Source organism: Anopheles gambiae, chromosome 3 (assembly GCF_943734735.2).
Source record: "Anopheles gambiae chromosome 3, idAnoGambNW_F1_1, whole genome shotgun sequence".
In the NCBI taxonomy this organism is placed as follows: Eukaryota; Metazoa; Arthropoda; class Insecta; order Diptera; family Culicidae; genus Anopheles; species Anopheles gambiae.
The window spans coordinates 70,419,016-70,445,783 of record NC_064602.1 but is presented as its reverse complement, the minus strand read 5'-3'; the positions used below and the strand labels follow the sequence as shown (position 1 = coordinate 70,445,783).

General features: G+C 42.8%; 1 protein-coding gene across 1 annotated transcript in view; it reads left to right on the top strand.

Annotated features, from left to right (window-relative positions):
* The window catches only part of LOC1271063 (uncharacterized), a 116,479-nt gene extending 90,054 nt beyond the window's left edge, over positions 1–26,425 (top strand). Inside the window, exons 4-11 of the mRNA XM_061661862.1 lie at positions 3,024–3,149; positions 10,844–11,216; positions 11,281–13,275; positions 14,234–14,451; positions 14,554–14,854; positions 24,287–24,437; positions 24,534–24,653; positions 24,722–26,425. Coding sequence (XP_061517846.1) covers positions 3,024–3,149; positions 10,844–11,216; positions 11,281–13,275; positions 14,234–14,451; positions 14,554–14,854; positions 24,287–24,437; positions 24,534–24,653; positions 24,722–24,911 — 3,474 coding nt within the window. The 3' untranslated portion in view covers positions 24,912–26,425. The remainder of the gene's footprint in view (positions 1–3,023; positions 3,150–10,843; positions 11,217–11,280; positions 13,276–14,233; positions 14,452–14,553; positions 14,855–24,286; positions 24,438–24,533; positions 24,654–24,721) is intronic.
* Positions 26,426–26,768: the final 343 nt, after the last annotated feature.

The window sequence follows — 26,768 nt, the reverse complement described above, 5'->3', positions numbered from 1 at the left end:
AGCTGTTCCGTATATCCAGAATTGGATTGTTTCAGTTGAAATGGCAACAAAGAGTTCTTTATTTTGTTGCTATAATAATAAATATTTGTAACACAGATATGAGAATGTATCGGTTTTAACGCCATAACTACAGGGTTTTCCAAGTGAGTTTCGAATGTAAACATTGTTATGCACCGCGTGCAAAATATTATTCCACAGCACTCTGTCATTTCATTCCCATCATACTAATTTATAATTTCTTCAGTATGATTTTCAACACGATTCGAGCTCGATTGAGTTTGACAGTTCTTTGTTATGTGTTGAAAATCATGTGTTGAAACTGAAATTTCATTTCGAAGCAAATACACCATTTAAAAGCTGTTGAAAAACATCTTGGATGGGATGAATAATTATGTGCACAATCGAATGTGACTTTGTAAACCGTGTATAATTCAAGCATAGTACATCCTTAACAAATCAAATTTCTTCAAAATTTGACTTCAAACTCCATTTTCTATTACCCTTCTGATGAAGAAGCTTTAGTAAAATGTGTCGAAATTGTTAATTACATTAACAAATAAAGTTTAAGAAGCTCAAAATGAAGTCACGTTGACGAACATTTGTCTGTAATGATCAGACACTCATTTAGTTATAAAATCATAATGCAATGATTATTGCACAATTTTGCTGTTTTAGTGGCGTTGGATGAAAATAAATGTTTCAATATTTACTCTCAGATTAAAGTGAATTATCCATCGGAATTGTTAATTTATGGGACTGAATAACATTTAAACAATCCCTCTTATAACACTTACATTATAATCCTCATATACGTTATGTGACTTTTGAGCTTAATTAAGTTTGGCGTAGAATCGGTTTCAGCCTGCCTGATGGCTGATGCTTCAATCACCTAATGTCCCACCGAAAATGACAGCCAAAACCATTAAAAATAGGCTCCACCAAAAAATGAAAAGGCTCGTTTGCTTGCGTTTGCGGCCTTTTTTTTGACGATAATTATCGCATCGTCGTAATTTATCGCACGCGCGGGTCATAAAATGCAGCCATCATCAAAAGCAACAAATACAGAGCGTAATTGAAATTGATACGAAATCATTTGGAATGAATTATTCTTTCAATAAGCTACCCCCTTTAACAAATGACCAGGCCGGTTCGTGTTTGTTTGCTTGTTTTTTTTTCGGCGGGAGGGAGTCATTTCCCCTCATAGAAGAAAAACAACGCACGTGGACTATTCTGCCTGTTCTGTCACTACCTCCCTCCCCCGCCCTCTCCCTCGGAAACCCACAAGAAATCCTCCCAGTCTGTCGAAAAAACAGGGCATGAACGGAAATGAAAACCAAACATTATGATACGTAGGTCGCTGATGATCATTCCTCGTTCGGCTTTTCACTATTCCGAGTCATCCCTGGAAGCATCCCACACAAAAAGGGGGTAGCTGGTGTGGTTGGTGTGCATTGTTTGCAATGATTACGGCTTAATAAATTTCACTTCATTGGGATGGGTTCTTCCACCCCCACAGCGGTGAACGGACACGGCAACGAGCTGAACCCCGTGCTCAACGCCGTTGTACGTATTTAAGGTTAATGCGACCGTAAATCATGAATATGAATAATATGCATTGATGGGATGGGGAGGAAAAAGGGTTGCTGCTGGACTGAGCGTGTGTGTGTGTGTGTGTTCGTGCATTCCAGTCGCTGCTGGTTGCTGGCCGGCACCAGCAGTCACTTCCGGCTACGGTTCAGTGTGTGCCGAGTGTAAAACGAGGAATAGGGTTTGATTTTTGCTCCCCAAAGAGTGTGCTTCTGCACTATGCGCTCTAGTATGGAATATATTAATATTTTTTATTATTTAATCAAAATGATATACAAGAATTAATGCAATGTATAAGGTGTTTAATATACTCAAACAGCAGTAAATAATGTTTCAATTAATACAACACATGAAATAGTACATAAAACGATAGGCATGTCCTGAAGTTCTCGGAAAAATATTGCAAATAATTAAACGTTTACGACCACATTTTTGACCACATTCCCGTGTCGTTGGGGCTGAGAGGCATTATCCCTAGCCCTGCCCAAGTCCATAAATAAAGGGTTGATTTTGAAGTGGATGTGCATGTGCATGCGTGTAGCGGTGGGTGTGTGTGTATATTTAAACAAAACGCACCGACGCAAACACTTGTCGATACGTCGTCGTCGAAACTCGAAGGGAACGCACAACAGTCCGCATGTGTGTGTGTGCGTGGGGTATTAATCGTCGTATCATTACCACCTACGTTCGCTAGAACAAACAGGGGTTCCCGGCTCGTTTACGTTTAGATGGGTTTTTCAACAAGGACAAACGGCTTGGGAAGGTGAACACACTCGATCCCACCCACAATGTGTGGTCACGGAGCAAAATTGAATTTAACATAAACGTTGAACGAAGGAATCCCTCCATTCGCCACTTTCCCAATCAACGGCAAACGCTTCGGAAGGCGTATCGGAAATCTGTCCCGACCGGGCCGGGGCCCCACGGATTTAAGCGCCAAGGTAGCTGTCGTGTGCTGCTGGTACGGATATGAATTATGTAACGAAAACAATAGAATTCGCAAAATTTATGCACATCTGAAGGAGGTCCGAAATATACGAAATTCCAAAACCGGGGTGTGACAAACTTAAAAAAGAGGGGAGGGCGTCATAGCGTGGTGCGTCATATCTCCGGAGCAGGAGCGAGGAGTAAGAGTATGTGCTAAAGCCGTGGAATTTCCACCGACAACGGTTACAATATGGAAATTGTTGTAACCGGGAAATGGAAATCGTTTGCTTGGTACTTCAAAAGATGCATATACAAAGTAACCCAGCTGCTGGAGGGAAAGGCACTTGTGGTGGTGGCAAGGATGCCTGGCTTTGGATGGACCAGTTTGGAGAGGGAGTCTATAAAACATTTTGCAAGAGTTCTGTGTAGTGCTGGAGATGGTAGTTTAGTGTTTACGTTGTTGAAGCTTAACCACTTACCAGTTTGTTGCTTTGTTTTTGTACTTTCAGATATCCGTCTGTGATGACTACAGCTTACCGATTGACTTTGTAAAGAAACGACCGTCCAGTTTTGATCCCTGCCTCGTACAGCATATACCAACCAATTGGGCCTCCCCAAGTCCGCAATCAGAACACGTAAGTACACGTTGAATGTTTTAAATACTTAAAGGGACTCATGGAGATCTAAAAGTAGTTCAAATATTATCCTATGTGTCATGTGCATTGAAAACTGCAATTGTTTACTTCTTAGGCACTAAATTATGAAGCAAGAAGTGTCTCAATATTAGGACATTGGCACATTTCGTCTATTGATTGTAGGCTTGATCCAAGATTAATACACTACACACTTGATACAACTGATCATTAGCCTCACTCTTAATTCCAGGCTATGCATGATTTATTGAATTTTGGAAAACTTCCATCATTTTAGAAAAGGAGCATTCTGGATTGTCTTTATCATTTTCCCTATTATTCATATTAAAATAGAACTTTTTGGATATTGCAAAGGAAAATTGGAATGATATTTAATGTTGACATTTTCTTGGAATTGTATGATCCTTTCATGTTGATGCCTATCTCTTACTTTTGCACACTTTTTCGTGAAGTCAGATTGTTGGCCATCAAGTTTTGTTAATCTTTGAAGTGTATGGTTCAATTGTTAACCTCAACTCATCTGTTTTAAACGAAACTGTGATATTTGGAGATTTTATCAGTAAAATTTTATGTGTTTTTAATGTGTGGCAATTGATTTAATATGACTAAAGTGAGAACTGCGCACTTAAGAATCCTAGGTTTTTATCCGTATGATCTAGACTTTACTGAGCTATTTGTCATCAGTTGTGTTATGGAGATCATCATTTTCCAGAACTCAAACTCAAACAAACTCTTAATATGCCCCATCATCATGCTACTATCAGATTACTAACATTAATACAGTAGTTATGGGGTAAACTAACAATTCCTTCCGTCGCATGCAAAACACTGGAAAAACGCGCTCTCTAAACCAATTGAAACAACCCCTTAACTGATAACGTTTAGCAGCAGCATTCTTGTGGAAAATCAAATCATGCAACCCGTGTTCGTTGGGTGGGAAGGTGAACAACCACTTGGAAAAGACACACCATTTAATCAACAACACTCCACATTTTACCGTTGGTCGCACTTTGAAGAAGTCTGCACGCCCTGATTACTACTTTTACCGATGCCTGGCGTACTACAAGAGCATGCGATGATCATCAAGCAACGTACTCTCTCGCTATCTCTTTTGAGCACCGAAGACTGTGCACTGCAAAATCGCCCCGTGGTGCAAATAATTACTTTTTAAATGGACAAAAAATTGAACTACCATAATTTAATTGAATTAGAATTTAATTAAAACGCAAATAAATTACTTTCCCAAGTCTGGGGAGCATTCGAGGCTGTTTGTTATTGTTATGTGCCGCCCGTTTTACGTTGAATGCTTGGTGAGTGTGTGTGTCCGTCCGTGAGGGTGTAAGCATATGGACTGGAATACACCTGGAGCAATGGAGAGCGAAGCTGGGGATTCAAGTGCGTTTCTAGCTGCGTTTCGACCATTGCCGGGATTCATCTTGGAGCGTGAAGCGAAACCAACGCTCCTCCCTCCTGCGGTGAGCAAGGATGCAATACGAAATGGATGAAGGTGATTGTAAATAAATTATGAACCTGATGCTGCTAGGTAAGCCTGGTTCTGCCGGGGGTGTTGGAATGTCGATTGTTGCCGGTGCGAACGGTGCGATGGGTTGATGAATTATTAAACGGCAAGTGATACGAAATGTATGCAAGTGGGGAGAGATTGAAAAGAAGAGTCGAGGATTAGTTTTATTGTAATGAATTCTTTGTAGGGAATTCTTTAAAAGTCTTTAAAGTACAAGATTTGCTGTACATTTTTCCAGCTTAACTATTGCCTTAAATTTATGACACTTTTTCAATCCTTACTGTCAATTTACTCATTTCAGTGTCATATTACAGCTTTACGCTGAAAAAACACTGTTTGACAAGTCGACACATAATCGCTCGAGTGGCTTAAATTGTTTCGAAAGCAATGAACGAGCAATAACGCCACGGCTTACAATGTATACCCATCTGTGAACGTCCCGTCCAGATTAAACGCAACTTTACCTTCTTCCGTTCGCTCATCGCGGTTGAAGAAATTAAAGCATAATTGAATGTCAAGGTAGATTTAGCGCCCGTTTCTTTCCTGCTTCCTGAACACGCGGTTTGTGCAGAAGGTCTTGTGACAGCGCGTGGAGCTGCCAGGATGTACCTGGCCCACTGTTGTTAATCGCTTCCGACAGACTCGATTCCATCGTGCAACAGCACTCTATAAACACCTGAACCCTGGGCGACTTCGTACTTCGTACGTACTTCTTTGCTACATTCTACTGAAATTAGCGAAAAAGTTTTGTATTCTTCCATTTTGACGCTCGCGAAAAACTCGACAGCGAAACTCATTAGACACAGGTATGGGATAATTTTGTGCCCACACTCCCAGTTATGCTCGCAAAAGTGGCCAGCTCAACTAATAATCGTAAAAATCAATATTCATTGTATCAGTGCGGATGTTATAATATGTAAGAGAGAACAGAAACAAAAGGGAGAGGTGAGGGTCACTTTTGTCGCTACAAAAAGATGCACTTTATGAGGTTATAAGCTCTACCAGGCTTAGGTTTTGCGGTTTTTTAATCTGCTTTTTTCGATTAGCATTTTAAGAAGCAATGCAAAATTCAATAAAGCCGTAGATGGTGATGCGTTGCATCGTTGATAATGTGCTTTGATTCCATGTTGGATTTGCATTTCAATTAGAAAGTTTTGTAAATAAAGGTCAAACGGTGGATTCTGATAACCGAAAACTGATAGGGATCTGGAGCCTTGTTATCTCACATAATCGCATATCTCGCTTTATCTCGCATAAATACTTCATTCAATGTTCATTTCAATGTTCAACAATTTGGAATTTTCATGGTCAGTGTATAGAATAATCGTAGAACATCTTTCCTAAAATCGTGAAATAAAGGTGTTTTCTTCCCGAAGATGGCGATTTCAGATAGTTTGAATAGTTGAGTATAGGTATATATTACTTCTCTAAGCATTTGGTAATGTTTGTTTTTTCTATACATTACATTGAAGTTAACATCAGTTGCATTCAGTTCAGTGTCTATTTTTTTAAATATGAAAAGTTAAACTCAACTCTTAGCAAAAGAATTTCCAGATTAAGGTTCTATAGAGCCAAGGATATCATTTTTAGTCTCAGAAGCACATTCGAAATTAAATCAGAACTATATGTTGACATGGCTTTTGGAACCAAATGGTAGAATATCTATACGTATTTCATAAAACTTAAAGGTATAGATGATTATGATATGACGAATCTGTCAAATTCTTTTCTAGTTTATTCTATTGAAGTATCCCTTGCATTAATGAAACAAGTCGTTTTAGTGGCAAAGAGCTCAGAAGTTACTTACCTTTGATGAAGAGGTCTGTGTCATTTGCATTAAGTTGTCTTCAGCTTATGCCTTAGCCTCAGCTCCATGGATTTACATCGTTGCGTTTCTGCAGTTCTAGGTCATTCTCAACAGAGCAAATGCAACATCTTTAAGGACGTCCATAAATTTTGCCTTACAAGCTGATCTTGATATCAAACGTCTGTAACTTTCTGTCAAATGGTAAAGCCCCTAATATCCTACAAATACCCCTAAACGTAACTGCACAGCTGCAGAGCCATTTTCTTATGACGCAAATGTGTGCTTCATTTAGCAAATCAATAACTTTGAAAGACAAAACACATGCAGGATGGAGCGATGAAGGGCTTAAAATGGCAAGTTTTGCGAACAAGAACACACACACACAAAAACGACAACCCTTATCACTTGTGCACTTGTGCCGCTGTACGTGCAGACATATCACGGACCTCACAATGTTCTTCATGCAGGAGTGTTTTTTTTTTCATTTTTCTGTTGTTGCACTCAACTCTTTGCTAAATATAGCGACCAGAAGTCGGCAGACCTTGGAGTGTCTTTTGTTCAACGGAACACTGGTGCTGGTGCAGTGAAGTGGTAGGCGTACTTTTTTTTGTTGTTGCCGATGGTTCTGCTCATACCAGAAATACCCTACCATGTGCACATCCGCTTCACCACCAGGTAATAGGTGTGTTTGTATGTTCGCCCTGTTTGCCTCTACTACTACTAATCCTGCATGCCTACCCTATTGCGCTGGTATAGTTTTACCAAACAATGGCCTCTCCCCTCGAAGCGGGCAGAAAACAGTTGTTGGAAAAGTCTGATGGTAGTCGCAACGTTTATTGATGAGAAAGCCCTGAGCGTGCAAAACCGATATAACGATATCCGAGTGGGATTGCGAAGCGCGGAATTTTTACTATTACCAACCAACCAACGGACGCGCAATCAGCCTCCCGCGAATAGGATTCAATCCGGCTGGCAGGGCCTTAAATGACACGGTTTGTGCTCAATATTTCTAGCCAAACCAGAGAGAAGCCGCCAAAAGCAACCGAACAACAAAAGGTATTTTGCCGTACCGAGTCTGAATGCTTTTCAAAACGGTGCACTTTTTTGTGTTGTTTCTGATAGCAAGAAGCCAGTCGTTCGATTGCCGAGGGAACGCACTCCAACGACAATGCCATGTTCTGGAGGAGTTAGAGTTTAGGCACAGAGAAGTCATTTTCCCGACATTCTTTTTTTGGTTCGTTGTTGCTACTGACTTCCGCTGGTTGTTGTTATTGGTTTTCGTCTACCATTTTGGGCACTGTTATCGTATCGAAGTATCGCTAAAGAGACGACCCCCGGACGGACGGACGTACGGACGGACACATTGTTGCACATTGTTACCCAAATGGGAGATGAAGCCGATTTCGTAAACCGTTCAATTCCGTAGTCATTTGCTCGGCGGCTCGTGTATTTTTTGTTGTGTTGGTGGCAAAATTTATAATCGCTCAATATTGAGTTTTAAATATTTTACACACGGTTGGTTTTTGGTTGACCAGCCTGGAGACTACACTCGACGGAATCCAACCACTGGAGGGGGGAAGCTTTTAGATCGTTACTATGAATTGGATTTTTCCTAGTCTGGCGTTCTGTTGGCGTTCAAATTTGTCCTGCCTGTAGGACGGCAAATCCTTATCGAGATGAGAGTATTTTTCCTCTATTTTTTTCAGTTCGTTTCCATTGTCCCTGTTTTTTGCTATGTTGTCGTACAGACGCGGAATATTAAATAGACGTGCCCGTTTGCGGGACAAGCCGGGTAGAGTAGGAGGATCGGAAACGGAACCTCGACAATAATGTTCGATAAATATTTCATAATGAGAGAACGTCGAGGTTTTCACATTCCATTGCAAGCTAATTTCAATGAGATGGAAGAGGCAGAGGCGGGTCTTGTTGCCTTTATTTCTGCGTGCCCCATTCCCCCCTTATCAAAAAGCAATTATATAAGCCATTGGGAGACTTAAGGAATGCCGTAATAGCCTTATAAATGGAGAGGTAGCATGGGACGTTAAATTTAATTAAAAAAAAGGAAAATAATTCCCCACCACCCATATGTGGTTCGCTCTATCTGTCTAGGGAAAGAGAGAAAGAGAGAGCATTTTAGCGCTAAATAATATACACACCCACAGTCAAATGGTCTACGCCAATGACACCTTTCCCTACACACCTACTCGGATTAACTTGATACACCGAAGAGTGTTCAATTTAAATTTATTCAAATTGTATTTTACTAGCAAGAGTGCACGTTCAGATTGGAGGAGCTTCAATCGGGGGGAGGGGAAAGATACTGACTACACTTTTTCTTTGCTCATTTTAAGGGAAAAAATCGTCCCTTTCCCCTCACACTCGCCGATCAGAGAGTGATAATATCGGGCAGAAAGTTTTTTTTTATAGAAAAATATGGCAAACGCTCGCCAGGCGCCTCGCGCAGTGTGATACGGTGTGATCGGGTATCGCTAAATATTCATGAACCTAATCGAATTAACCCGCCGTAACGCGAAGAAATTTATTCAATTTCCCCCGTGGTTTTTCCGTGACTCTCATCATGACGTGACGCTCAAAAATTGCAACAAGCTTTTCGGCAACAAGCTCTTCCCCTGTAAGAGCAGCGGTATCAGTTGTGCGTGTTTGCTGCCTGGGTGCCTGGGTTTGCATGTTTCTGTTTACACCATAAATTAAAATTGTCATAAATTACCAGTTTTGAAGGCATTCTGTGTGTGTGTGTTTGGCGAGTGTATGTGTGTTGCAGTTACTCCACGGGGGAGACTTGAGCTGGTCGCCCAAGGGATCAAGATGTCACCTTTCGTACGGTTGGCGTGCCTCGAGCAAATCGTGTGGAAACTGGCGACAGACATTCTTCCAGAGTTGGCGTTCTTGGTGCAAAACGCGGCGAGTGGGATCTTGCGTTTTTGCTACAACAAGAACAACCACACTGGAACAAGTGGCTGGCTGGCGGGGGGTTTTGCACTATTGGCATTACACGGCATCGCACCGTGAATCGCGTGAATGAAGCCCCAACGGATCCATCAATTCACACACAAGCGCGCGCGAGCGCTCACCCGAGTGTGGGACACATAGCCACGAGCCTGAGGGCGTGTTGTACTGCCATCTGTGGGTATGTGTTTGTGTATGTGTGTGTGCCAAAAGGATGGGTAGGATTATGAGCGAGATATACCACGACCCTAAACGGGTCCCTCGGGGAAGGAACGGCACCAGGAGGAGCATGTCCTGTGACCTGTGTGAGCACCGGGAGAGCAAAGGATAGGAAGATAATCGATTTTTGAAATGTTTATGGTTGGTTAAAGCTCCCGGCTTTGAAATCGTACCTTTGGGGGATTGGCGTATGGTATTGGCGCGTTTTTTTATAGTTTGATATTGGAAATAACTTCTGGATTGATTTTGTTTGTTTTTTTTTGCCACGTACGTTCGTTTGTTTTGAGGGTTCAAAATCAGTGCCGGTAATCGGGAAATCTAGTTCACAGTATCTACTGGTAGTTTAATATTATCCGTAACACAATCAGGTATTGAGAATACCGTGAAGTCTTCCTGAATAGAATCTCCAAGGGACCCAAGAAAAGACATTTATTCTAGGAAAACTAAAGCCACATGTTGCTAAGGGTTATCCAAGATATTAAGCATTAGTCTTGGACCTTAGTATACATTATTTCTGTGAACATTCGTTACTTCAATGGTTTCAAAGACTTGGAATTTCTAAGTCTTGGTACTCAAATCGGTTGAAGAACTATGGGAGATATTCTCTGAGGACTTTGCATTTTCCTCATTTTCAGGCCATTTTTGCTACTCTACTCCATAAAACCTTTTCAATAGAATTTGAAAACACAAATATGAAAACCATGCCTATTCGACAGTCTTGTCGGGTTACAGACTAGATGGAGTGGACTACTGGAAAAATTGATTTGGAAAGACTGCAGATTACTTACAAAGACTCCACTGTATTTATGGATTCACTGGGAGTACACTAACGGTTCCAATTCAGCTCATGCTAGATTAATTCCTATTCCAACTCTGAAGAAATAGAAGCGCCAGCTCCAGTTGGAATCACCTGGATCAGTCCAGAACCATCCAGAATCGTGTGTAACTATCAGATGAGTTGGTGGAAAATTTTCTGGAAAAACAATTCTGTATCTTTGAATATTATTGATGGTTCAAAACGTTCCAGATGATTCCAGACTGTTTCAACGATTCTAAATCTCTCCAGATTTCCCGAATGTTAGTACCAAATTCGTGCTCAAAATTTCTGCCAATTATTCCTAACTCTAACCAAGCGCTTTTATCTGCCTCTCTGTCTTTCAGGTTTCATTTCTAGAACCTTTGCTACTACAGCAACCCTTGTCAGCGGTTCCGACCATCGTCAGCAATAACGTACCGGGCAGTGTAACGATCGCATCGTCCGGCATTCCACCAGGTACCGGTACCATCGGTCGTCCATCACTCCCGCTCGTCCCATCAGCTTCCGGTCCATCGCTGTGCCCTATCCCTCCACTACAGCCAGGTCCGGACGCAGCAACTACAGCAGCGGCTCATACCGTCGCCATCAAAACACTCGAAGAGATCTTCGATACCCGTCGGAGCTATAAGCCGGCCGGCAGGCATCGCGCTAGAAGCCGTACAAGGCGTCCAGATAGTTGTTCGGAGGTGAAATACATCAATCAAAACTTTAGCTCCGGTAAGTAGAACAAGTCCCCTTGATGGCATTTCAATATTTTGAAAGGCTTAATTTTGAATTGCAGGTTCATCGGCACCGATATCTTCTGAGGAGGAAGATAACGACGAAGAGGAGGACGAGCTCAGCAAGATACCAGAGCTGAACTCGCCGGACAGTATATCGGACGATCTCGTGCAAGCACTACCATTGCGTCAAAGCCCCATCAAGACAACAGGCCCTGATACAGCCAAACGGAACCCATCGCCCTACTATTACTCCGACTTGCTGAAGAACAAACAGCGCGAAAGGGAAGGAACTGAACTAATTCCAGCAGACACTGGACTGCCTGCGAATCTTCCAACAGTACAGCAAACGCCCACAGCAGAAGCGGTCCGTCGTGATCCTCCCGTCCGCTATAAGAAGAGCAGCAGCCTAGATACACCGGGCGCGGAGAAGGAAGTCCCGCTACCGAAGCGATACTCCATCACCGAGGAGGGCGTACGGATCATACGGTGCGACTCCCCATCCACCACTACCTCGGACGATTCGGACTGCTCCGAATGTTGCAAGCGGCGGGCGTGGCAGGCGCAAGCGTTAGCGATCACCCGGGCAACCTGTAACCTTGGGCCGCGCGTCGACTCGATGCCACCGCACCGTCTGCTCGGACCGGCGGCAGTCTGTGCCTGTGCAACGCCCCAGGCGTTCGGCGACGACGATGACAACGATGATGAGCTGTTCCGTCCGCGCAGTATCTTCTACGTGCACCAACCGGGCGCCGCCGACTGTGCTGACTGTGCACTAGGAGGGGCAGGTGATCTGCAGAGTTCCACCCCGGCACAGGACGAGATGGCGAACGTGCGCACGCGCCAAATCTACGAGACGGCGTTCGATTCAAAGATAACGCGCTCGGACGACGATCTGGATGAGGTGGACCGGATCACCAACCAGAGTGTGCTGCTGCAGTTAACGAAGAGTAACAGCAGTAGTGCGAGCAACATGGTAACTGGGGGAGCACCACCAGCGTCCCGCACTAAGCGGCTGGACACGAAGCGGACCAAATCCGCGAGCAGTAAAACGCCTTCCGGTGGTGGGCAGGACATTGCAGGGGCTCAGCCAGCCTTGGAAGAAGCCAAGGCGGATCAGCTGGCGCAGGATCTGCAGGAGAAGCTGCAGCTCGACAAACAGATGGACAATATAGCGAACGCCAACTCCACGTCTTCCTCTCAGCTGCCCCTGTGGGGTTATACGCCGTCCCCGCCGTCAACGGCACCCCTGCCGATGAAGTTCCCCGGGAAGCATGAGCGGTTCTTTATTAGCAGCATCAAGAGTGCACCGAATCTGCCCTCCTCGAATGCGGGCGCTCAGCATCCGAGGTTGAAGGATCTGCGGTTGGACATACAGAATGTGCGCAACAATGACGGTGCGGGTGGGAGTAGCTGCGATGGCAGCATTGCCGAGGGGGCACCGTTTGGGCATGGGAGTAAGGTGGGTGAACGGCCCCGTTCGACGCTCTGTCTCGAGCCGGAGCGGGTGCTAGAGTTGAAGCGAGGTCATCGTGGTGCGTCCCATCACCATCATGGTAAGCAGCAGCATCAGCGTGGACGTGGAAACTTTTCCTCCACGGAAAGTATGGCTACTTCGAGTAGTGGCGGTAGCATGGAGTCGTTAAAGTCGAGTACGAGCGAAGGGAACCGCAGTACGTCCAGTTCGGACTCGCGGCACTCTTCGTCGCTTAGTTCGCACAGTTCCGACTCGGGACCGTCGCTGGCGTTCCCGCTGAGGGTGCCGGTGGCCATACACAACAAGCTGAACATACTGAGTCCGATATCGGACAAGTCGTCACAAGAGCCGGGCTCGGAGACATCGGACATTAACAATCGCAACAATAACTCGCAGAAGCAGTCGCCCGTGGATGGTACTACGGGTGGTGGTGGTGCTGTTGCTGGTGGAGGAAGTGGTACGTTGAGCAAAAAGGAGGGAGAGGAGAGCGCTGGTGGTGGTGTCGTAGGTACGGAGGCTGTGAAAACGAACGTCACAAAGAGACGTTCGGCACCGAACAAGGCATTGCTGTTAATAACGGGTAAGTTAGGTTTCGGTTGAGAATCACTAGCACAGTGGGAGAATGTTGAGACATTTATCGATGTAGATAAGTTTTATAATGAAAAGAAGGGAACAAAAACAAACGAAAATTCATCTACTCAGTTTAAGTGAAAGCAAATCGTCTCAAAATACTATAACTTTCAACAAGACTTCTCGTTAATAATATTTATTTGTCTTACTTGTTTTATTTATCCTTTTTGTCTTCTCTCTTCCTTTTTTCTCTTCCTTTGTTTATGTTGTTCTTGTGTTTGTTTGTTTTTCGTGTTTTGTTTCTTTCACTTTCTTATGGTTCATTTTAATGTTTATATAATGATAATTAGTTTTCTATGCTCTTTAAATAATCAAATACGTTCTGTAGTGTATTGTCACTAAATATCCTAGAAAAATATGGTTAGATAACTTTTGACATTTTTACGACAAGAAAAGATAAAGATAAAAATGTGTTATTAAAATTGAGCCATGTGCCTTGTCTTCAGATAATTTTAAACAGAAGGTTTAGAATATAAAATTGACTATTTTCTGTAATGTATTTAATTATTATTTTTGTTCAAAAATCATTCTGCAGAATCAAGTTAGTTTTTATTAACATTTTTTAGAGAATTCCCATACTACATTTGTTGTTGAAAACGATGCTTTAGATTCAATTTTAGAATAAATTGAAGAATTTTCAATGCAATAAGAACAAATCCTGTTCCGGTAGACTTTGAAAGTTTAAACTAATAAACTAAGTTTGAAACATTTAAACTAATTCATACAAATTATCAATTTTTTTTATTCAACTTAGGTTGACGTCTGACTATAAAAACATAATTTTGAATTAATCAAAATAAGAATTAGGACTTTGGATATGTCGTCCCTACCAAATACCCACTACCCACTGTGCTCTAATTTGTTGTGCATACGCTTTACTGATAACATTGTATTGAACTCTCACCCAGGTCCCGAAATACAAGGCTCCGACAGTGGCATCTCGCTACACTCCCGGGAGGATCTAAAATCCCGGACAAACTTTTTAAACGCCAGCCTTCAGCGGGCCTCCCTCGGCCAGGACAAGCAGGGCGACCACGGCAAGGGACAGTCGGGACTGCCGCAGGACCTAAGCGATCTGCCGTTCGATATGCCAAAGCTGCGCAGAAGAAGAGCACACCTGCAGCAGGTAAGTAGTGGTAGTAGTGGTAATGGCGAGACGAAAACTCTCTCATCATCTTTCACATCAAAACACTGATGGGGTTCCTTTCCTTCCAAACCATCACACTAGGAACCGTGCACATCTGGCAGTGTCACGTCGGTGGACGTGGGTGATTTACCCTTCGATATGCCGAAGTTGCGGCGCCGGCTAAGGTTGTCCCAAAATCAGCAACATCAGCAGCTGCTACAGCAACAACAGCAACAACAGCAGCAGCATCAGTTGCAGCAGCACCCATTCCAGACCAGCACGGCTGCGTCGACATCGGGCGGCGGTATGCTGCTGCAGACGAGCACCGAATCAAGCGGGCTGTCCCAAGCCTCCTCCAGCCTGTCGATGCGAGACTCCGATAGCAAGCTGGCACTAGCAGGAGGTAAGTACACGTCCCTCCGCGTCGTCGAGGGCCGATTGCGGTTAGGTAGTGATGTTTCAATCACCCTCGTTGGTGTCGCATGATACGGAGCTCTCGGTACATTCATTTTAATAATTAATTTCCACTCCACTCGGATGTATCGAATGACATCGATTTCCATCTTGTAACAGTTGCGATTTGAGCGAGGGAAAGAGAGAGGAGGGAAAGAGAGCTTGTAGTATCTTGTGTAATGACCATTTCATTGCACGGTCTGCATGGATAAATGGATGATATGTACATGTTTACTTGCAACATTCGTCACGTACGTGGGTATTTGGGGGGAGATTTTTTGGGGCTGACTAGGGCGACATTTGCGTAAGGATTGCGTGGCTCGGGCTGGTAATTGATTTATGGCAGTGCGGACCACACACACACACATACACCTGCCACACCTAGACGCACCGGACAAAGGCATCATGATGATGCGGATGATGTGCAGAATCCTCCATTAGCAGATAAAGATCCCGTTTGCATACCCGTTCGGCTTAAAACAGGGTGGAATGCTTAATTGGTAGGAGGAAACAATGCCTTGTTTGGAGGACTGTTTTGGAAAGTACAAAACGACACCGTGTGTAATACATGACAAAAAATGATATGATCATGTCATTTAGAGTACATCCGAGATAACATGTAAAAAGGTTGCACTAGAATACAAAGTAAAGGATTTGCATCAAATAACAGTAAAAACTAGTAGAGCATTTCAATTTCAGCAGGAGGCTCATTTCAATTTACGGAAGAGCTTTATTTATGCTTGTTACAATCATTAAAATTGATGTTGCTCTTTATGGGATGATTTACAGATAATTGCAATCCAAAAAAATAAAGTTTATGAGACTAATTTGACCATTTGTAGGTCAAATATTGGTAGGAAAACAACGATAAAGCAAAATTAAATTCAGCAAACGATCTCAATTGTTGGATATTCAAGATTCATGGTCCAATGTCCAGAAACTGATTTAAATATAGCCAAAGTTCATGATATTGGCTGATTTGGTAAATATCACTCAGAGTTTTACTACTCATTGAGACGCAACTCTAGAAAAGAGTTATTGAGGTTGCGAATAATGTAACTCACTGAGTCAAACATTACTTTAAATTCACATCACTTTATTAAAATAGACTTAAAAAAGCAAATAAGCATTTCAACGTGATTTAACTCTCACCACACTTCTTTAACTCGCGATTGATTTAATTCACAGCGAACGAGTTGCTACCGATTTAAATAAGTTGCAGAGATTTAAATAAGTCCAATAAACTCTTCACGATTCAATGCATTCACTGTAAAGATTTCACTCGCACACTTTGATTCAGTCTTGTCCATCACTAGAATGATCACAATTGGCAGTCTTCGGTTTCCAATAGGATTCCGATTAATCGTAGTAATGTTGACAGTTTCGTTCGGTCTGGAATGAATCAGAATCAGAATATATGTTTATTGATATTTTTCTATTAAGTTCATGAGTACATTTGTTTTGCGAGATTTAGCGTAACGCTCGCTTTTCACCGCTGTAGAGCATTTTGCCAAGAGGCAGTTTGTTTTGGTTTTAGAAAGCATGGTGTTAGGCTTAGGGCCTTTTGTTACGCTATATTAACTTAAACTAACTTATCTACTTAACACTATTAGATTAGGAACAAGACAAAAGAAATTCAAAAATATGAAGGAAAGAAGGAAGAGAAAAAAAAAAAGTGAAAAATTCAAAAGAGTGCCCTTAGAAGGGGTGAACCTGATGTTGCGCATTTTGCTTTAATGCGTTCTGTTATCACATATCCAATTTCATCTATTGGATATGTACTGGTTTTTTCATATAGCTCCTCTAACCTGGTCCAGTAGGGAGCATTTGCAATTAATCGCAAAAATCGGTTCAACCCTATTTGAACCCTGCGGATGTTGGTTGGGGCGCTATTTTTCCAAACCGAGATACTATAGGTAGCCATGGGAAGAACTATTTGTTTATAGATCGCGATCTTGTTCCTGTAACAAAGGCGAGAGCCGCGATTAACTAAGGGATACAATTTTTTAAGCAGGACATTGATCCGTGTTGCCAGCTCTCGGGTATGGTGATGATAAAGCAGCTTGTTGTCCATGAGTAGTCCCAGATACTTTACCCTTGCCAACCAAGGGATTGTTGTTCCTCCCACAGTCAGCTGGTGGCCAATCGGGTTTAGTAGCTGGTGCCTTAGCCGGTGTGGGACAATCATGGCTTGTGTTTTTGCGTTGTTGATGCGGATTCTCCATTCAGCAGCATAGCCTTGTAGTACGTCTAAGCAGCGCTGAGCGCCGCGTCTGAGTTCTGCTGGTGTTCTGCCCTTAGTAGCGATCGCCGTGTCGTCTGCAAATAGGAACAACTGGGCACCGCTAGGAAGAGCAGGAAGGTCCGCCGTGAACAGCAGATACAGAAGTGGGCCCAGAACGCTGCCCTGGGGTACGCCCGCCGGTACATGCTGCACATCCGAATTATATGGGCCGATGACAACACGGAAGGTGCGGTGCTGCAGGTAATTCTTGATCAGTTTGATCAAGAATAATGGGAGCTTGTACTGGTACAATTTATGGACAAGTCCATCATGCCACACGTTGTCGAATGCTTTTTCCACGTCAAGCATCACTACAGCAGTGGATCTTGCTACTCGTTTATTTTGCTGGATGGTGTTTTGCAGTCGAATCAGTTGGTGTGTTGTTGAGTGTCCGGACCTAAATCCAAACTGTTCTACCGGAATAATTTGTAGATCGTTAACCGAACTTCTTAGTCGACAATATATTATTTTTTCGAACAGTTTGCTGAAGGCGCTTAGCAAGCTTATTGGACGATAGCTGGATGGAAGGGTGGGATCCTTTCCGGGCTTCAGGATTGGGATCACCTTTGCGCTCTTCCAGGCTTGCGGGAAGATGTTGAGTGAGAGGCAGCTATTAAAAATCGCAACAAGTAAACTTATAGCTCGATTTTGTAGATGTTTGATGCAAATATTGAAGATTCTATCAAAGCCTGGGGCCTTCATGTTTTGAAGACATTTGATGGTACTTTCAACCTCCGCGACGGAGATGCGCTCTTCGGGTGGTAGAGTTGGAGGTGCGTTGTCAACTGTGCTGTTGGTCGTTGACACTTCTACGTCGTGAGGGCTAGTCATTGTAAGACCAAGGCGATGTGCCACAGCAAATTGATTAGCAAGTGCATTGGACTTTTCGATGGGCGTAATGACTACATGCGCTGGTAAGTTGCTCTTTAATGGAGGAATCGGCCGGGGTTTGTCTTTTAGAATTTTCGCCATTTTCCAAAAGGCTGGCGAGTGGGGTGGAAGCTGCTCAACTTTGCTTGCAAAGTTAGTGTTGCGAATTTCTGCTACGCGATCTGAGATGATGCGTGAGAGATTAGCCGCTTGTCGCTTTAACAGCTGATCACCGCTTCTCTGGTATTGGCGCCTGAGTGTGTTACGATGCTTGATTAAGTCTTGGGTATATTCGTCTAAGGTGACAATTTCCCCCTTAATACGCACCTCGGGAACGCATTCGACTACTGCAGTATTAATGGAGTCCTGCAACATTTTAATGGCTGAATCTATGGATTCTGGTGAAAGGAGTACTTCTGTCGACGATATGCTTTGATCAACCATGGTTCCAAATCTGGCCCAATTGGCTTTATGGTAGTTCCTGCGTTTTGCTGGTGGGGCTCTGTTCGGTTCAGCACTTAGCTCAGTATACACAGGAAAATGGTCTGAGTTAAGTTCATCAATGGTGCATGGTTTCATTATCACTGTGTTCGTAAGATACAAATCTAATGTGCTGGGAGCCCCCCGAGAAGGGATATATGTTGGTTGATCAGGATAATCTATGATAAAGTTTCCGTGCTGTGCGATGTCGGCTAAGATTCTCCCATTAGAGTTGCTACGAATGTTGTTCCACAGGGTATGTCGAGCGTTAATATCGCCACCAACGATGGTCCGCATATTGAGGTGCGTCAGTACATTAAGGTCTCTTCGGAAAGCCTGTGCTGTGATGTTGGTGCACTGTTTAGGGCAGTAGATCGCCAGAAAACAAACTGACCCCGAGCATGTCGAAACTTGAATCCCCAATGATTCGATAATAGTAGTATCGAATCGCGGGAGCAGCATATGGTGGATACCGTGACGGACTGCTATGGCTACTCCACCTCCTCTAGTACAAGTGCGATCATACCGATAAATGAAATAGTTACTGATGTAAAAGTTGATATCGGGTTTTAGATGTGTTTCAACAATTAGTGCAATATCGATACGGTGTCTATGTAGAAAATCTTCAAGCGGTATTCTTTTAGTCCTTACAGACTGTGCATTCCATGTCACAACGCGAAGATTACCCATTGAGCATAAGTAGTTCTCCGATAACGGCGAGTTGTTCTGCCTTGTTGCGGCATAGTCGAAGTTTCGACATCATCTTTGTGAAGATGCTAAAAAGTTCCTGCATGGAAAAAAGATTCGCTTCAGAAACTGGTGTTGGTGTGTCTGGGGCGTTCCGAGCATTTTCCAAGCGCTGGGCAAGGGTGATGAAGCCGGGTGGGGTATTTGGTTCAATTGAAGCAGTGCGGTTTGTCTGCATTACTGAACTGCTGGGTTGTGTAGCAGTATGGGTCGATGTTGCGGGGGGAGGACGTACCATCGGTGGAGCTGTTATGAACGGCCTCGGAGGGATCTGTCGATGAACCGGGTTCGGCGGATGTTGGTGTTTTGCCTGTCGACGTGAGGCCTGTTGCCTAACTTCTACATATTTTGCTCGGCGGGGGCAGGTTGGATCATCAGCCCCATGAGGACCCGAGCAGTTCGAGCATTTCAACGCCTCATTTTGGTCCTTGGTTGGACAAGCTTCAGTGATGTGTTGACCCGCGCAACGAGCGCAACGTGGTTGGATGTTGCAGTGTCGCGTACCATGGCCAAAGTCTTGGCAACGATGGCATTGCGTTGGACCCTTTTTACCACCACGATATGCCTCCCACCTTATGATGACTTGCTGTATGGTTCGAACCGCCTCTAGTTTTTTCAGGGAGCAGGTCCCACGTTTGAAGTGTACTAGATACAATCTGGAGTGTATTGTATCGATGCGCCGTTTAATTTCGAAGGCCTCCAAAACTTCGAGTTGGTAGCGTCCCTGAAGTTCCTCCACTATTTCGGGGATGTCCATTTCTGGAAGCCCGCGTAGCACAGCCTTGAACGGGCGGTCTTGTTTCGCATCGTGGCTGAAGAATTCCGCTTTTCGCTCTTGCAAGTATTTTACTACGCCATCATATTCAGACCTGGAGCGAGTGACAATGGATGTGCCAATGCCGCTGAGTCGGAATTGGGGCGTGAATCCTCGTGACTGAAGCTCCGGACGAAGTTCAGCAACAGGTATTGTTTTAACCACAATCGGTGGCGGCTTGAAATTCGACTCGGAAGTCGGATTTACTTTTCGACCTGCCAGCGGTGTGGCAGATGCTGCGGGTGGGTTAGCCGACGGACCGGCGGATGTTTTTTGAGTAGACCGACGACGAGCGGAGCCTTTCTTTCGATTTACTAAAGTAAATTCCTGGGAAATTTCCTCCTGTTCCATGGTGTCGGAGGAGCTGGTATCGTTGATGCTATTGTTTTCATTATTCAGCCTTTGTGCCAATGCATCGTTATCGGCAGTAGGGCATATCCGCCGCACGGAGCGTTTCGACATGCCCGAGTCCGATCCACTATCACTGCAACTGTTTCTTCCACGCTTCGCGTGTTTCCCCCCCTCCCCCGACATGATCGAAGAAGAGGCAGAGAAACGCGCGTGACAAAATGAAAACCGGTTTTATGAGAGATTATTCGGGAGCACAAAAGAAGCGGTGCTTACCCATCGAAGGCTCAAACCGAACTGAGAGGTCTGGAATGGAAAGCTTTCAATTAGAACAAGGGTATCCAAACTTTTCAGTTCGCGGGTCGCATTGCTTCACAATTAACGTTGTCGAGGGCCATTTTGACGCTACCTTTACAATAGGTAAAATTTCAAATCCCGTTTTAATTAGAAAATATAAATTGAATGTATCAAGGTTCTAGATCTTTCTTTTATGGAAGTTGGATTTTCGTCTTTTAAAAGTAAATATTTGAATTTTGATTAATTAGTCAATATAATAAGCTATTTATTTTAACCTTTACAAAGTCATCACGGGCCGCAATACAGGCCTTTAAGGGCCGCATGCGGCCAGCAGGCCGTAGTTTGGAGACTCCTGAATTAGAACCTTAATATCGTTTTTTACTTACTCTTTGTTGTATTGTATTGTTCAACTAAAATGTTTCACTAACTTCAAATAGATTCAAAGTAAAAAAAGAAGAAGGTTCAATATAACTCAATTGCTACTATCGAAAAAAAATAACAGTTTTGTGACGTAAAATTTATAATAGTTTTACGTTGAATCAAATTCTAAGCTTACTTCCGGCGAATACTACTGCTTCTGCTGATCGAAGCACTGTTATAGAATTCCCTTTCCAAAAAACACTGTCCAATACTGTATCATTTCATCTATCGCAACAGCCAAATCGGCTGCTACTATCAGGGGAGAACAACAAAGAACGCCCAAAACCCCTGACGCTAGCAGAAACATGTCCCGTTGGTTCGTTGGTAGCGTTGCACAGCTTAATTAAGGTAGCCGCATCACAGCAGGCTTTGCTGGGCGCACCATCAAGCTCTCTCTCTCTCTTTGAATTGAGAGATTTAGGCATTGGCTTTGGCGTTCAATGGCACATGTTACCGACAAGCCGACAATGAAACGTATTGTCCAGCACGCGATCCTGGCATGGGTGCGGGCAGGTTTGTCCAGTTTCCTCGCAGTTCCTGCGTTCTCGAACGGAAGTTACAGAGAGTCCCGCTTATAAATTATGCATCGAAACGCCTGTATCCGTGTGGTTGGTTTCGACCGTCACTCGCGCAAACGTGTACTCCTTGCGTACTGTTACGCACACACACACACACAAGCGCAAAGCAAAGGGGAGTAAAAGTTTTCCCCCGTTCTCGCACAAAGTTGAGCCAAAGATTTGACATTTTTCATCCCCGCAACTCTCGCGTATATATGTGATAAACAATCGTTTAGCACCGTTGTTTGCAGCCATGTTTCGGGCATGGTTTCACGGTTAGTATTTTAGTATTCCGGGTGTACGACAGCAACCAACCAACCAACCAGCCACGTGTGTTGTCGTCCACGGTCAGAGTCCGGCTGGTGAAGTGAAAAATGTTGCAAACATTATCGCTCAGCAGTTGCAAAAACATCGAGAAGAGATGGCTAATGGTTTAAACTGGGGGAAGAGCGCCCTACTAGCATTAGCAAGGGACACGCAGGGACATCCTGACGTGATGTATTTAGTCGTTGTAGTGTTTTTTTTTTTTTGTGTGTGACTAACAGCCGACATGTTTGCAGCCAGCTACGAGGACCGATTTACCCTCGAAAGAAGTCGCTGCGAAGGTGACTAAAACCACGGAACTACGCGGCCTCTGGTTGACCGTTTTGCTGACCTCGCACAGGGTACAAAAACGAGCAAGTAATTACAGCCGCTTGCCCGCAAACCCCACCCTACACACGAGCTCTGCGCACAATTGTTTAATGTTTAATGTATTGCCGTTGTCACCAAACACAACAATCGCGACCGGATGCTGCGTCACGCTAGCTGCTGGGTAGGAGTTGTGGATATATTTAAATCATGTGCCCCTCGTGCATGGGGCCGCACCGTGCGGCGAATAAATAATGAAATAATCAGTTAGAAAGTAATTGGTGCAACGGGTTTGAATGCGATTGCGTTTTTTTTTTTTCGGGAAAACTCTCCTTGCGACATTCCAATCACGTACCACGGTTTGTTTCCCATTTTGAGCAAACCAGGCAGCCGTGTAGGCATGTCAAACAATAACAATCAGCATTAGCACCGATAGTAACGGCTGAACTTGATGATGGTGGTCGCACAGATGATGGTGCTGCGTTTGGATGGCATTGAGACGTCGGCTGATAACGAGCCGAGTGTTTTTCACTAGGAAAAATCTCTCCCTCTCTCTCTCTTTTTCTATGTCTGTGTTGACGGTAGACAATTGGTAGGATTATGCTAACCGAAGCATCAACGAGACAATGGTGCCCATGCTTTTAGTGAAGGGCATTCGGCTGGGCATTCCGTTGACGAGCCGTGATCCTATTGTATTCTAATTGGAAAGTGTAAATGGTGCTGATCACAATTTTACAGTTGGTGGAAATGTATGAAATGACTCAGTTTCGATTGTATTTGGTGTATTTGGTGACTGGCCCGTTTTTGCAGATTATTGATAAAGAATTTTCAGTGTCAGCCAACAATTCAAATCTCTTGAACGAACGAAGTGAAGGACAACCTCTATCATTCATATTCTCCTCTACGTGATTAATTGTGTTATTCGCCTTTTTGATGGTTATCAACGACAGAAACAGATGCAAATTTCGTATTGATTTTAAACTACAACAAATTAGTAGCAAGAACCTTGATAAACTCTATCAGATCACATACATGGGATTGATGGAGGATGCTTTTTTGTACGTTCCCAGTTCAGCTTTGGCTTGATCATGTCCGCTCTTCCCAGGTTGAAGAACCTAACGACTAACAATAGTATAATATCGATCATAATACAAAATTGTGTTCACAGAGTGTAATTTACACAGTAGCTGGATATAATGGATGATTCAATTGCGGGGATACATCTTTTCCACTACTAATACAACGTTCCGTTTGGTTGGTTTCATCTCCATATAAGAACAGTCATAAAACATACACAAACACACACTTTAGAAAGGCTCGCTAGTTTTGCAAAAATGCATAGTAAGTTTTAATGAGGTTATAGTTTTTTTTTTATAATATGGTAATAAAACAATAATATAACAACAATAAAAATAATAATAAAATAATAATAGTAATAATTATAATAATAATAATAATAATAATAATAATAATAATAATAATAAAAATAATAAAAATAATGAAATAATAAATAAAAAATAAAAATAATGACAATAATACTTATAATAATAATAATAATAATAATAATAATAATAATAATAATAATAATAATAATAATAATAATAATAATAATAATAATAATAATAATAATAATCATCATCATCATCAAAATCATAATAATAATAATAATAATAATAATAATAAACATAATAATAATAATAATAATAATAATAATAATAATAATAATAATAATAATAATAATAATAATCATAATAATAATAATAATAATAATAATAATAATAATAATAACAATCACCATCATCATCATCATCATAATGATAATTATTACTATTTTTATGATGGAAAACTGTTTATCGATTTGTTTGATAAAAGAATAGATAAAATGTGGTACATAATTGATTTTTACATTTTCATCTATTTCCTCTCTCATTGCAGGATTCTTCAAGCAAAGTTTGACGCTAAACCTGAACGAATGTGGCCAGCGGCCGCCGAAAAAGTTCGGCACGCTCGATCTTGGCCTGAACCTGGGCACAAACAGGCCAAACGTGGACCTCATCGATGCATCTATTCCGCTCGACCGGCAAGGGTAAGCGATGAATAAATATCTTTTTATTACCATGTGACCATGAGAAAGAGAAATACTAACCTCAACTCTTTGCTTTTATCTGTGCCTCTCCTGCAGCTGGTATCATGGTTCCATCAGCCGGATCGATGCGGAGAAAATCCTTCGACCACTGTCGGAGGGCAGCTTCCTCGTACGTAACAGCGAATCAACGCGACAGGATTATTCACTCACGCTGAAGTAAGTACAGTGTTCTCATTAATTCCATTCCATGACATTAATTGTTTGTTTGATGTTGCTTCTTTTAGGAGCGCTAAAGGCTTCATGCACATGCGGATACAGCGGGACGCCGACTCGGGCCAGTTCATCCTCGGTCAGTTTAGCCGCCCGTTCCCAACGATACCGGACATGATCAGGCACTTCTGCCTGAACCGGCTGCCGGTCCGTGGTGCCGAGCACATGTGTCTTCTCGAGCCGGTCATTGCGCAAATCCTATGAGCTGCACTATAAGCGCAGCGCAGGAAGCTGGGAAGGAAGCCGCTTTTAAGCGTTTGGTTTTGTAAATTTGGTGGTGGTTTGAAAAACAAACAAAAAACTGAAAGTTTAAAGCCGAGAGGAGGAGAAGAAGAAGAAGAAAACACAAGCAACAGGATAATAAGAACATAAAACATACCGTAGAAAGGGATTTACCTGCAAACACACACATACACACAGTAACAAAATGCATACAAAAGGTGAAAAAAACGCTAATTTTGTAATGCAGCAGCGCATAACTTTAGGCGTTCTATCCCTTTTCGTGAATGTGTAGAGACATTTCGCCTGCAAGTATGCAATTCACACAGCAGCGTAGCGCCAATTTTGCACACGCCAAAGGTAGGCTCTCCCTTTCCCATCGCGGTAGGCGGCTTCGTTTTTAATGAAAAATAGACCACAGAACAAAAAGACACAAATAAAAAACACAGTTTTTTATGAAAATGCAAAAACCAAACACAGCGCCTGATAGTCTTCTAGAAAATGTAGAAGAACGTTAACCTCATGCAAAAGCAACCAAAATAACACGGTAAAGGTACATGATTTGCAAAACAAAATGGTATGATTGTGCAGTTTTTTCAATGCAACGTGCAGTTAACACAAAACACATGAAAACATAAATAAACAGACACACACTCACACACACTTTAGAAAAGCCCGCTCTTGTGGAGAGAGAGAGAGTCCTTTAGAAGCCAGCATTTTAGGAGCTCTTTTAGCAGCAGAATTTGTGTACAAAAAAAAAATAACGGAGAGAAAAGCAAAATCCTCAGTTTACCGTAGCAAGAGTGAGAAAGAGAGACAGAAGTAAGGGTTCGCTTGCTAAGCAGTTTGTGTTTTCAGCAATTGTTTTTGAGTTTGGTAAGTCTTATCATTGGTGACAATAATATAATTGTTTTGTTCGCGCAAAGCAACGGAACGGCAATTTTCGTGGTTGGTAAAAGAAGGGTTTGCTGGACAGGACCGAATGCAGAAATAGGGATGCAATTGGGTGTGCGTGCAATATAGTGGCAAGTAGAGAGGCTATGTAAGGAGAAAGAGAGAGAGAGAGAAAAAAAACGATGTAGACAGAACTGTGTGTAGAAATGTCGTTTCAAATGTTGTGATACAAGAGGCGGTACTCGTTTTGTTGATACTAAAAAAAAAGAAAAGAAAAGATAAAAACTCACTGGTTTCCTTCACTTTCACGTTACTATAAATAAGTTTACGCTCAGCCCTCGTCCTCTCTATTACTCCCATATCATCAAGATGCAAAGGGAAGGTAAATTTAACAGATAGAAAGTGAGAGAAAGAATGAGAGAGAGAGAGAGAGAGAGAGGGAAGAAAGGCAAAGATTAAATCTAACTTAATCATTATTAAACCAAAAAACACTTAATGTAAATGTAATCCGAAGCGCTCCCCCATTTATATAGGTTTCGAAGTTAAAAAGAACAAGAAAGAGAAAGAGAGAGAGAAAGAGAGAGAGAGAGAGAGAGAGAGAGAGAGAGGAGGAGAGAGAGGAAAGGAGAAAAAAGGAATGTAAATCGAATGCCAAAAAAGAACTCTTCCTATGTTGAAAGGAGCCAGAAGGATGAACGGTTTTTCTTCCACTTCATATATGTAAAACAGTTGGTGGTGCTAACATACTCACAGCACCTGTTTTGTCTCGTACACAATGCAATAAGTTTTTTTTCTATTTTTTTTTTTAATGAAAGTTCGTTAGCGTCTCCACTGATATGAGGGAATGTTGTGAGTGCAATACCAGTAGGGAAGAACAGAGCAGAGCGAAGCATAGGGGAATTTGGGGCAAGTGTGCCATACGGGGCAAGAGTGCCACCAAGCTTTTTT